General features: G+C 67.6%; 1 protein-coding gene across 1 annotated transcript in view; it reads right to left on the bottom strand.

Moving 5' to 3' along the window:
- SND1 (staphylococcal nuclease and tudor domain containing 1) overlaps positions 1-13314 on the bottom strand; it is a 168046-nt gene that overhangs the window by 32696 nt on the left and 122036 nt on the right. Inside the window, exon 16 of the mRNA XM_075728195.1 lies at positions 6943-7052. Coding sequence (XP_075584310.1) covers positions 6943-7052 — 110 coding nt within the window. The remainder of the gene's footprint in view (positions 1-6942; positions 7053-13314) is intronic.

Genomic DNA, 13314 nt, shown 5'->3' with positions numbered 1-13314 from the left:
CGGTGCCGTCGGCCGTGCCCGGAGCAGGATGAGACCCGCAGCAGCCACCGCCATGCGCCGCGTCCATTGCAGGCTGGGGGTTAATCCTGGAATCCGGGGCTGGGGGCTGCAGTTTTGGCGGGGGGGGACACAGGAGCCGGTGCCTGCCAGCGCCGAGACCCCGCTCGGCTCCGCCCGGGCAGCGGCGACGCCGGCAGCTGCGGCTTTGTTAGAGCCCCCATCGAAATTCCACGCGCATCGAGGCCAGATGGGGCGAAACGCTGGAGGGGTGGACGCAGGAAGGAGGAACGCAGCCGAGGAGGCGGTGAGGCCGAAGGCAGGCGGAGCGGGCGCCCGCGCTCGGCCCTCCCGGCTGCCCACCGCACCCGTTGTGCTGCCCACCGCCGGCTCGGGAGCCCGGCGCAGCCGCCTTCCCCGCGGGGCTGAGGGGTCCTGGGGGGGGGACTGCGAAAGCCATGACGGCAGCTTCCCCCCGCCGCCGGGCAGGACACCCCGAGAGCGGGCAGAGGTGGGCAGGACCCCCAAGAGCGGGCAGGACCCCCTGAGAGTGGGCAGAGGCGGGCAGGACCCCCCAAGAGCGGGCAGGGGCGGGCAGGACCCCCCAAGAGTGGGCAGGGGCGGGCAGGACCCCCCAAGAGCGGGCAGGGGCGGGCAGGACCCCCCAAGAGTGGGCAGGACCCCCCAAGAGTGGGCAGAGGCAGGCAGAACCCCCCAAGAGCGGGCAGGACCCCCTGAGAGTGGACAGAGGCGGGCAGGACCCCCCAAGAGCGGGCAGGACCCCCCGAGGGTGGGCAGAGGCGGGCAGGACCCCCCAAGAGTGGGCAGGGGCGGGCAGGACCCCCCAAGAGTGGGCAGGACCCCCCAAGAGTGGGCAGAGGTGGGCAGGACACCCCAGGAGCGGGCAGAGGCAGGCAGGACCCCCCAGGAGGGGGCAGGACCCCCCGAGAGTGGGCAGAGGCAGGCAGGACCCCCCAAGAGCGGGCAGGACCCCCCGAGAGTGGGCAGAGGAGGGCAGGACCCCCCAAGAGCTGGCAGAGGTGGGCAGGACCCCCCAAGAGCGGGCAGGACCCCCCGAGAGTGGGCAGAGGAGGGCAGGACCCTCCCAAGAGCGGGCAGGACCCCCCGAGAGTGGGCAGAGGAGGGCAGGACCCCCTGAGAGCTGGCAGAGGTGGGCAGGACCCCCCAAGAGCGGGCAGGACCCCCCGAGAGTGGGCAGAGGAGGGCAGGACCCCCCCAAGAGTGGGCAGGACCCCCCGAGAGTGGGCAGAGGAGGGCAGGACCCCCCGAGAGCTGGCAGAGGTGGGCAGGACCCCCCAAGAGCGGGCAGAACCCCCCGAGAGTGGGCAGAGGAGGGCAGGACCCCCCCAAGAGCGGGCAGGACCCCCCAAGAGTGGGCAGAGGAGGGCAGGACCCCCCGAGAGCTGGCAGAGGTGGGCAGGACCCCCCAAGAGCGGGCAGGACCCCCCGAGAGTGGGCAGAGGAGGGCAGGACCCCCCCAAGAGCGGGCAGGACCCCCCGAGAGTGGGCAGAGGAGGGCAGGACCCCCCGAGAGCTGGCAGAGGTGGGCAGGACCCCCCAAGAGCGGGCAGGACCCCCCGAGAGTGGGCAGAGGAGGGCAGGACCCCCCCAAGAGCGGGCAGGACCCCCCGAGAGTGGGCAGAGGAGGGCAGGACCCCCTGAGAGCGGGCAGAGGTGGGCAGAACCCACCGAGAGAAGGCACGAGCCCCCAAGAGCAGGCAGGAGGCAGGCAGGACCCCTCAAGAGCAGGCAGAGGTGGGCAGGACCCCCCAAGAGTGGGCAGGACCCCCCAAGAGCAGGCAGGACCCCCCAAGAGCGGGCAGGAGGCGGGCAGGACCCCCCAAGAGCGGGCAGGAGGCGGGCAGGACCCCCCAGGAGTGGGCAGAGGCGGGCAGGACCCCCCAAGAGCGGGCAGGACCCCCCAAGAGCAGGCAGGACCCCCCAAGAGTGGGCAGAGGCGGGCAGGACCCCCCGAGAGCGGGCAGGAGGTGGGCAGGACCCCCCAAGGGTGGGCAGAGGTGGGCAGGCGGGCGAGCAAGCGTAATGGGATGTGACAGGCCCTGGCTGGTGCCGGGCGGAGCCGCAGGCTCCGGGATGCGCTACGGAAGCGGAGCGATGCCCCCCGGGCCGCGGGTCAGCAGTTTACAGCGGCCGACCGCACGCTGCAAGACGCCGAGGAGGGACGGAGGCGCCTGCCACGTCCCCGTGTCCCCGCATCCCCACGTCTCTGCATCCCTGCATCCCTGCGTCTCCGCATCCTCACGTCCCTGTGTCCCCACGTCCCTGCATCCCTGCATCTCTGCATCCCTGTGTCCCCACATCCCCGCGTCTCTGCATCCCTGCATCCCCACGTCCCTGCATCCCCGTATCCCCATGTCCCCGTGTCCCCATGTCCCTGCATCCCTGCGTCTCTGCATCCCCGTTTCCCTGCATCCCCGTGTCCCTGTGTCCTCGCATCCCTGTGTCCCCGTGTCCCCGCATCCCCGTGTCTCTGCATCCCTGCGTCCCCGCATCCCCACGTCCCTGTGTCCCCACGTCCCTGCATCCCCGCGTCTCTGCATCCCCGCATCCCCATGTCCCCGTGTCCCCATGTCCCTGCATCCCTGCGTCTCTGCATCCCCGTGTCCCTGTGTCCCCGCATCCCCACGTCCCCGTGTCCCCGCATGCCCGCATCTCTGCATCCCTGCGTCCCCGCATCCCCACGTCCCTGTGTCCCCACGTCCCTGCATCCCTGCCTCTCTGCATCCCTGCGTCTCTGCATCCCTGCATTTCTGCATCCCCGTGTCCCTGCATCCCCGCGTCCCTGTGTCCCCGCATCCCCGTGTCTCTGCATCCCCGTGTCTCTGCATCTCCGTATCCCCGTGTCTCTGCATCTCCGTATCCCCGTGTCTCTGCATCTCCGTATCCCCGTGTCTCTGCATCCCTGCGTCCCTGCATCCCCATGTCCCCGTGTCCCCACGTCCCTGCATCCCCGTGTCCCGTGTCCCCATGTCTCCGTGTCCCCGCACCCACCAACACGGGATGTTCCGGGTGGGCGCAGGCTCTCGCCGCTCCCGAGCCCCAGAGCCAGCTGCGCTGCCCTGCAGCTGCAGCCACATCTGCATCTGTGGCCACATCTGCATCTGTGGCCACATCTGCATCCATAGCCACGTCTGCATCCACGGCCACATCTGCATCTGTGGCCACATCTGCATCCATAGCCACATCTGCATCAAACCACATCTGCATCAACGGCCACGTCTGCATCCACGGCCACATCTGCATCTGTGGCCACATCTGCATCCATAGCCACGTCTGCATCCACGGCCACATCTGCATCCACGGCCACATCTGCATCTGTGGCCACATCTGCATCCATAGCCACGTCTGCATCCACGGCCACATCTGCATCTGTGGCCACATCTGCATCCATAGCCACATCTGCATCAAACCACATCTGCATCAACAGCCACGTCTGCATCCATGCCCACATCTGCATCTGTGCCCACATCTGCTTCCATGACAACATCTGCATCCATGCCCACATCTGCATCCGTGCCCACGTCTGCATCTGTGCCCACGTCTGCATCCATGGCAACATATGCATCTAAATCCACAACTGCATCTGTGCCCACATCTGCATCTATGTGCACATCTGCCTCCACAGCCACATCTCCATCCATGGCCACATCTGCATCTGTGCCCACATCTGCCTCCATGCCCACGTCTGCCTCCGTGGCCACATCTGCATCCACGGACACATCTGCATCCACGGCCACATCTGCATCTGCGCCCACGTCTGCCTCCGTGGCCACATCTGCATCCACGGACACATCTGCATCTGCACCCACAGCTGCCTCCATGGCCACAACTGCATCCGTGCCCACATCTGCAGCCCCCTCTGCATCCACGGCCTCCGTTCCTGTCCCGCCACCGCCCCGTCCCCCGCCCGGCGCCGCGGGGCAGCCGCAGCCCGCGAGGCGCCGGGACGCAGCCGCGCGCTCCCGGGGCCAGGCGCGACCCTGCACCGCGGTGGCCGCAGAGTGGCCAGGGCAGCCCCGTCCTCCGTCAGGAACCCCCACGCCGAGCAGCCGCCGGCACCGGAGCAGCCGCACCCGCTCACCGCGCCGTGCCGGCAGCCAGCGCCGCCATCCGAACGGCTGCACCTCGCCCGGGCGAGGGCCCTGCGCCGTCGAGGACGGCCGAGTTCCCACCCCGGCCGCGGCGGGGAGGAGGCAAAGTCATGCCTGGTAACGCCGGCTAATTTAACCGGCGTGCGAAATTACCGGCAGCGCCGATGCGAGGGTGTAAATATAGCCGGCGCAGGGAAGGGGGCGAGAGCGGGGACGAGCAAAGTCATCTGTGCATAAATTGCGGAGTTTTGATCTTGACAGTCACTCGGGGAGCTGGCTAAAGGCTGCGGAGGGCATTTTTTTTTTTTTAAATCCTATATTGAAATTATGAATCACGGCGTAATTACCCAAAATGGATCTCGCGCTCCGGTGACACAGAAGTTTCCATCGGAGAAGTTGCAGGAGTTTGTGCATTTTAATATCAAGAGAGCTTAAGGAGAGCGCGTGAAAACCCCGGGGGGAGGCGGAGACGGGGGGGGGCCGGTTTGCACCGAATCCCTGCGCACGCTCCGCAGCCCGGATCCGGCATCGACCCCCGCCGGCCCCGGCCAAACTCGCCCGCGGGATGCGGCCACGGCACTCGCGTTCCCCGCGGGGAGAAGCGGCAGGAAAAGCACAAAGCGGCACCCAAAGCTGCCGCCCCGGAGAGCAGCTGGGAGCCGGCTGGCCGTCCTGCCGGGAACGCCGGCCGAGGGTGCCGGGAACGCCGGCCGAGGGTGCCGGGCACGCAGCGCGCCGGGCACTCGGACACTTTCTCCTTCAGAAGATCAAAAGAAAGTGATTTACGGTTTTTCAGCTGAGAAGAGAAAGCCGCTCCCCTGCAGGGTAATTTCTGTAATTAGTATTTGCCGCAGCCGGGCAAGGTCGTCCGCCGCTCCCTCCGAGCCGGGCCCTGCCGGCGCTGCCGCGAGCCGGCCTGCGGACGGGCTTCGCCCCGGTGCTGCCAAGGTGCTGCATCGGTGCCGCTGCCCACGGCAGTGCCGGCATCTGCCCCGCGTCCGCCGTGCAGCCATCGCACATCCGCCGCGCAGCCGCCACGCATCCGCCGCACAGCCGCCACGTGTCTGCCGTGAATCCGTCCCGCATCTGCCGGGCAGCTGCCGTGCATCCACCTCGCGTCCACCGCTCATCCGCTGCCCTGTGCAACCCCGCACATCTGGCGTGCGGCCGCCCCGCAGCCGCCATGCATCCACTGCGCATCCCTCACGCATCCGCCATGCGTGCGCTGTGCGGCCGCCCTGCATCCGCTGTGCAGCCACCCTGCATCCGCGGTGCAGCCACCTTGCATCCACCCTGCATCCGCTGTGCAGCCACCCTGCATCCTGTGCAGCCACCCTGCATCTGCTGTGCATCCACCCTGCATCCTGTGCAGCCACCCTGCATCCTCTGTGCATCCACCCTGCATCCTGTGCAGCCACCCTGCATCCGCTGTGGAGCCATGCTGCATCCGCTCTGCTTCGGCTGTGCATTCAGCACACATCCGCTGTGCATCCACCCTGCATCCGCTCTGCTTCAGCTGTGCATCCACTGTGCATCCGCCCTGCATCCGCTGTGAATCCACCCTGCATCCTGTGCACCATGCTGCATCCTGTGCATCCACCAATGCATCCACTGTGCATCCGCTGTGCATCCACCCTGCATCCTGCACATCCACCCTGCATCCTGCGCATCCACCCTGCATCCTGCACATCCCCTGCATCCTGCACATCCACCCTGCATCCTGCGCATCCACCCTGCATCCTGTGCATCCAGCCCGCATCTGCTGTGCACCAGCTCTGCATCCGTTGAGCATCACCCTGCATCCTGTGCAGCCACCCTGCATCTGCTGTGCATCCACCCTGCATCCTGTGCATCCACCAATGCATCCACTGTGCATCCGCTGTGCATCCACCCTGCATCCTGCACATCCACCCTGCATCCTGCGCATCCACCCTGCATCCTGCACATCCCCTGCATCCTGCACATCCACCCTGCATCCTGTGCATCCACCCTGCATCCTGTGCATCCAGCCTGCATCTGCTGTGCACCAGCTCTGCATCCGTTGAGCATCACCCTGCATCCTGCGCATCCTCCCTGCACCTTGTGCAACCACCATGCATCCTGTGCATCCAGCCTGCATCCTGTGCATTGGGCACGATCCCTGCCCTGCTCCCGCTGGCCACTCTACCCCTGACACAAGCCAGGATGCTGCTGGCCACCTTGGCCCCCCCGCCGGCCCACGTTCATGATCACCTTCCCCATCGCCGCCTTCAGCGAGGGGGGATTTAGGGGCAGAGCAAACACAACGCCTCAGCCGTTCACGGACCGGCTGCCAAACGCCCGGCGACGCTCTCGGTCTCGCCCGGTGTAGCGGCCGGCGGCACACAGCTCCCACCCACCGCGGGACGGCGCAGCCCCCCGGCAGTGCCGGAGCCGCAGGGGCTCAGAGCCCCGCACGCCGGAGCGTTGCCAGGGTCCGGCCCCGGCACTGCGGCGAAACCACGACGCACCATCACGAGAGCCTCGGAGAGGAGAGCGGGGCCAAGCCCGGCCCCGGCACGGCTTTGCCGGCGCTGCGAGCCGGGCGCGCGGGGTTTTTTTGCCGGAGCGCCAAACCGCTTGCGGAGATCGGCGACGAGGCGGCCGCGGCTCGGCCAGGCGGTGCAGCCGGAGCACGGCATCCAGCGCCGGGGGAAGCTCCCCGTGCCCCTTGCCTTTGCTCGCAGCGCTTCGGCGAGATCCGTGCCCCGGCGGAATCGCCAACCCCTCCCGTGCCGGCACCGCGCCGGCGTGCCGCAACCCCCCGCGCCCCGTGTCGCCGAGCATCCCCTACCTCTCGCTGCAGCACCAGCTCCTTGGTGAAGTGCGTGGCCTCCTCGCTGAAGGGCTCGCCCTCCTGCACCAGCCCGGGCAGGTTCCTGGCTCCCCGGGGACATTCGATGCCTGCGGGAGGAAGAGGAGGAAGAGGAGATTGAGGCACTGGGAGGAGGAGGCCAGCGGTCACCCGCGTGCCGTCGCTGGGGACGTCAGCTGAAAGAAATGTTTGGGGGAGGAAAGGGGACGCTGCAGCCCAGGCGGGACGGGACCGGCTCCTGCGTGGGACACAGGAGGGTCCCCAGCGCTGGCACTGCCTGGCACCGGGGCACGGAGAGCCTGGCACAGCCCTGCGGCCAGCAGCGGTGGGGACACGGGGACGAGCGGGGAAAGAGCCAGCAGCGATGGGGACACGGGGACGAGCAGGGGAAGAGCCAGCAGCAATGGGGACGAGTGGGGAAAGAGCCAGCAGCGATGGGGACGAGCGGGGAAGAGCCAGCAGCGATGGGGACACAGGGACAAGCAGGGAAGAGCCAGCAGCGGTGGGGACACGGGGACGAGCAGGGAAGAGCCAGCAGCGATGGGGACGTGGGGACAAGCAGGGCACAAGCCAGCAGCGATGGGGACGAGCGGAGCACGAGCCAGCAGCGATGGGGACACGGGGACGAGCAGGGAAGAGCCAGCAGCAATGGGGACACGGGGACAAGCAGGGCAAGAGCCAGCAGCGGTGGGGACGAGCAGGGGAAGAGCCAGCAGCGATGGGGACACGGGGACGAGCGGGGGAAGAGCCAGCAGCGATGGGGACATGGGGATGAGTGGGGGAAGAGCCAGCAGCGATGGGGACGAGCAGGGCAAGAGCCAGCAGCGATGGGGACACGGGGACGAGCAGGGCACAAGCCAGCAGCGATGGGGACACGGGGACGAGCAGGGGAAGAGCCAGCAGTGATGGGGACACGGGGACGAGCAAGGGAAGAGCCAGCAGCGATGGGGACACGGGGACGAGCAGGGCACAAGCCAGCAGCGATGGGGACGAGCGGAGCACGAGCCAGCAGCGATGGGGACGTGGGGACGAGTGGGACACGAGCCAGCAGCGATGGGGACGTGGGGACGAGCTCCCTGGGGAGGCCCCCCCCTGCTCTGTCCCAGGCTGGGGACTGGGGGAGCCCCTGTCCCTGTCCCCAACCCGCCCACCCTGCCAGAGGAGCGGCCTGGGTGGGTGCCGGTGCCCCTGCTGCAGCCGGCCTCGCTGGGGGTGTTGGGGACCCCCGGGTGGAGCTGGGGTGCGACCCCCCCCCGCCCATGCCGTGCCACGGGGAGCCTCAGGCTCCCGGCCATGCAGAGACCACCAGCGCTCGGGGGGCTCAGAGCCGGCAGCACCAGGGGCACCAGCTGCGCAGGGTCCTGTGCAAGGTGCTGTGCAAGGCCCCCCGTGCGCGGTCCTGTGCAGGGTCCCCCTGTACAAAGTCCCGTGCAAAGCTCCCCTGTGCAAGATCCTGTGCAGGGTCCTGTGCAAGGTCCCGTGCAAGGTGCTGTGCAAGATCCCCCTGTACAAGGTCCTGTGCAAGGTGCTGTGCAAGGGTCCCGTGCAAGGTCCCGTGCAAGGTGCTGTGCAAGGTCCCCCCGTGCAAGGTCCCCGCATGCAAGGTCCTGTGCAAGGTCCCGTGCAAGGTCCCGTGCAAGGTTCTGTGCAAGATCCTGTGCAGGGTCCCGTGCAGGGTCCCCCCATGCAAGGTCCTGTGCAAGATCCCGTGCAAGATCCCGTGCAAGATCCTGTGCAAGGTGCTGTGCAAGGTCCCCCTGTGCAAGGTCCCCGCATGCAAGGTCCTGTGCAAGGTCCCGCCGTGCGAGATCCTGTGCAAGGTGCTGTGCAAGATCCCCCTGTACAAGGTCCTGTGCAAGGTGCTGTGCAAGGCTCCCGTGCAAGGTCCCGTGCAAGGTGCTGTGCAAGATCCCCCTGTGCAAGGTCCTGTGCAAGGTGCTGTGCAAGGGTCCCGTGCAAGGTCCCGTGCAAGGTGCTGTGCAAGATCCCCCTGTGCAAGGTCCTGTGCAAGGTCCCGTGCAAGGTCCCGTGCAAGGTCCCGTGCAAGGTCCCGTGCAAGATCCCCCTGTACAAGGTCCTGTGCAAGGTGCTGTGCAAAGCTCCCGTGCAAGGTCCCGTGCAAGGTGCTGTGCAAGATCCCCCTGTGCAAGGTCCTGTGCAAGGTGCTGTGCAAGGGTCCCGTGCAAGGTCCCGTGCAAGGTGCTGTGCAAGATCCCCCTGTACAAGGTCCTGTGCAAGGTGCTGTGCAAGGGTCCCGTGCAAGGTCCCGTGCAAGGTGCTGTGCAAGATCCCCCTGTGCAAGGTCCTGTGCAAGGTCCCGTGCAAGGTCCCGTGCAAGGTCCCGTGCAAGATCCCCCTGTACAAGGTCCTGTGCAAGGTGCTGTGCAAAGCTCCCGTGCAAGGTCCCGTGCAAGGTGCTGTGCAAGATCCCCCTGTGCAAGGTCCTGTGCAAGGTGCTGTGCAAGGGTCCCGTGCAAGGTCCCGTGCAAGGTGCTGTGCAAGATCCCCCTGTACAAGGTCCTGTGCAAGGTGCTGTGCAAGGGTCCCGTGCAAGGTCCCGTGCAAGGTGCTGTGCAAGATCCCCCTGTGCAAGGTCCTGTGCAAGGTCCCGTGCAAGGTCCCGTGCAAGGTCCCGTGCAAGGTGCTGTGCAAGGTGCTGTGCAAGGTCCCCCCGTGCAAGGTCCCCGCATGCAAGGTCCTGTGCAAGATCCCCTGCAAGGTCCCGTGCAAGGTTCTGTGCAAGGTTCTGTGCAAGGTCCTGTACAAGGTCCTGTGCAGGGTCCCGTGCAAGATTCTGTGCAAGGTCCTGTGCAAGGTCCCGTGCAGGGTCCCATGCAGGGCCCCCCGTGCGGCTCTGGCCGGCACGGTTCTGAACGGCCGTAGCCGCCGGTGCCGGTAACCCCGGCCGAGAGCGCCCGGTAGGCGGGTGCCAACTCCGCTGCGTGGTTCCAGCCCCGGCCCCGTGAGCCCTCATTAAAATCTAAAATACAGCAGAAATCCGGGCGGGAAGGAGGCCGAGCGCCGCGGCGGCCGCGCCGGATCACGTCCAGACCCCCACGTCCGGATCCTTCTCTCCCTGACTCGGTTTCCCCACCCGCGAACCGAGGTAACCGCCCCGGGCTTCCCTTCGGCAAAGCGCTGCCGGCGCTGGCGCGGCTTATTAAACGGGGAAGTCCTGCGTGATTAATTTTATTTTACATAATTCGTTATTAATGAAGTGCCGGGAATTACGCTTAGCGGCTGTCTGCGGTGATTCTCGCGTCTCGGCGAAGCAGGCGGGAGGGCAAGCGCGCCGGCGAGGCTCAGCCCGGTGAATCGCCAGGGCCCTGCCACCGACCGGGGCCACCGCAGCCCTGCTCCCCGCCGGCCGCGCGCCGATGAGGATGAGGAAGGGGGAAGCAGATTTACGATGTCCCCCGCCACCGTCGCTTGTCACATCCCCAGAGCACGCCGGCCCGGCCAGCCCCGCGGTGGCGAGACGCCGCGTCCGCCGGGTTTGCCGTGAGCACCGGCATGAACCCCCCCGGCGAGCCGCCGGCGAGCGCCGGGAGCCCACCCTGCGGTTGCAAAGGTGCCCGTGTCACCGGGTCCCGGTGTCACCGGTGACGGCAGCGCTGGGGGGACGGCGGCTGCCGAGCGTTTTGGGGGTGACGCCAGCGCACCCGTCACCGGTGGCTGTGGGGTTTCCGAGGTCTGGCGGCGCGCGGCTGTGCCATGGACCGGGGTGGTCGCAGCGGTGGCAGTCGCTGGCTTGGCCACAACATCGGCGCAGCTCAGTGCCCACAGAGGTGGCAGGGATAAACTGCTGCCTTGCTCCAACCGGGAACACCCGGGATCGCTCTGGGAAAGCTTGCGGTGATGTCCGCACCGCCGGCACCACCGGCACTGCCAAACCCGGGAAGGGAGACCGGCTCTTGCTTAACGAATAATTTCCGAAGCGCTGGGTTCGCGCGTTACCGAAGCGCCGAGCCGTCCTCCAGCAGCGCCCGACGCAGGTGGAGGGGACCCCGCACCCCCCCCCCCAAACCCCCCCGGGGTCGGGGGCACCAGGGCGGCCTCACCGCGCGGCGCCGGCGCGGAGGGTGAGGGGCAGCCGGTGAAATCAAGGCTCCCCGCTCGCGACGGAAACGGGGGATTCGCCTCACTCGAAATGAAAGCCCTGCGCTGGGGGTAATGGCGGGGGGGGGGGCTATAGGGGAGGGAGGCCGCGGGACCCCTGCTGTGGGGTGCAGGGGGGTCCCCAACGCTGCTGTGGGGTGCAGGGGGGTCCCCAGCCCTGCTGTGGGGTCCTGAAGGGTCCCCAACCCAGCTGCGGGGTCTGGCAGGGTCCCCAGCCCTGCTGCGGGGTGCAGGGGGGTCCCCAGCCCTGCTGTGGGGTCCTGAAGGGTCCCCAACCCAGCTGCAGGGTCTGGCAGGGTCCCCAGCCCTGCTGCGGGGTGCAGGGGGGTCCCCAACCCTGCTGCAGGGTCCTGCAGTGTCCCCAGCCCTGCTGTGGGGTCCCGTGGGGTCCCCAACCCAGCTGTGGGGTCCGGCAGGGTCCCCAGCCCTGCTGCGGGTTCTGGTGGGGTCCCCAGGCCTGCTGTGGGGTGCAGGGGGGTCCCCAGCCCTGCTGTGGGGTCCCCAACCCAGCTGCGGGGTCTGGCAGGGTCCCCAGCCCTGCTGCGGGGTGCAGGGGGGTCCCCAACCCTGCTGTGGGGTGCAAGGGGGTCCCCAACCCTGCTGTGGGGTCTGAAGGGTCCCCAACCCTGCTGTGGGGTCCCCAACCCAGCTGCAGGGTCTGGCAGGGTCCCCAGCCCTGCTGTGGGGTGCAGGGGGGTCCCCAGCCCTGCTGTGGGGACCAGTGGGGTCCCCAACCCTGCTGTGGGGTGCAGGGGAATCCCCAGCCCTGCTGCGGGGTCCTGAAGGGTCCCCAGCCCTGCTGCGGGGTGCAGGGGGGTCCCCAACCCTGCTGCAGGGTCCTGCAGTGTCCCCAGCCCTGCTGTGGGGTCCCGTGGGGTCCCCAACCCAGCTGTGGGGTCCGGCAGGGTCCCCAGCCCTGCTGCGGATTCTGGTGGGGTCCCCAACCCTGCTGTGGGGTGCAGGGGGGTCCCCAGCTCTGCTGTGGGGTCCCATGGGGTCCCCAACCCTGCTGTGGGGTGCAGGGGGGTCCCCAACCCTGCTGCGGGGTCCTGTTGGGTCCCCAATCCCCATCCCAGTCCCTATCTGCATTCTCACCCTCATCCCTGTTGCATCCCCATCCCCATCCCTGTCCCCATTCCCAACCCTGTTGCATCCCAGTGCCCATCCCAGTCCCTATCCCCATTCTCATCCCAATCCCTGTCACATCCTAGTCCTCATCCCTGTCCCCATCCTCATCCCTATCCCTGTCCCCATCCCCATCCCAGTCCCTATCCCCATCCTCATCCCCATCCCTGTTGCATCCCAATCCCCATCCTTGTCCCAATCCCCATCCCCATCCCTGTCCCCATTCCCATCCCTGTCACATCCCAGTCCTCATCCCTGTCCCCAATCCCATCCCTGTCCCCATCCCCATCCCTGTCATATCCCAATCCCCATCCCCATCCCTGTCCCCATCCCAATCCCTGTTGCATCCCAATCCCCATCCCTGTCCCTGTTGCATCCCAATCCCCATCCTTGTCCCAATCCCCATCCCCATCCCTGTCCCCATTCCCATCCCTGTTGCATCCCAGTCCTCATCCCTGTCCCCATCCCCATCCCTGTCCCCATCCCTGTTGCATCCCAATGCCCATCCTTGTCCCAATCCCATCCCTGTCCCCATCCCCATCCCCGTCGTATCCCAATCCCAATCCCATCCCTGTCTCCATCCCCATCCCTGTCCCCATCCCTGCCACCGTGACATCGGAGCCCGGTGCCGGAGCCAGGCAAAACCCCCTTTTCCCCCTCTTTCCCACCCGCCCTCCTCCGCGCTGTCTCCGAGGGGAGCAAAACATATCCAGGGAATCCGGCGGGAGCTTCCCTGCCAGGGCCGGGCCGGCAGCTGCCTGCCCCCAGCCCTGCCCGCACCCCACCCGGCACCAGCACCCCCAAAAAGACGGGGTGGGAAAGGAAAATTTTTGGAAACGCGGCAAAATGGGGGGTGGGGAGAGAGGGCGATCCCATGCTCTTCGTTACCGAGCGGGAAACCGGCAGCCTGGTAACGAAGCGCGCCGGCGGCCGGAGGGCCGGGACGTTCCCCAAACCGGGACCCTCCTGAGGAGCATCCGGATCGGGCCCGGCGCCGGCTGCGCCGCGCACAGAGCCAACAGACGGACCCCGGTTGTGAGCGGGAGGAAGGAGCGGAGACGCATCTCCTCCTCCTCCTCCTCCTCCTCCTCCTCCTCCTCCCAGCAC

Source organism: Pelecanus crispus, chromosome 1 (genome assembly GCF_030463565.1).
Source record: "Pelecanus crispus isolate bPelCri1 chromosome 1, bPelCri1.pri, whole genome shotgun sequence".
In the NCBI taxonomy this organism is placed as follows: Eukaryota; Metazoa; Chordata; class Aves; order Pelecaniformes; family Pelecanidae; genus Pelecanus; species Pelecanus crispus.
This window is presented reverse-complemented; position numbering and strand designations above follow the sequence as displayed.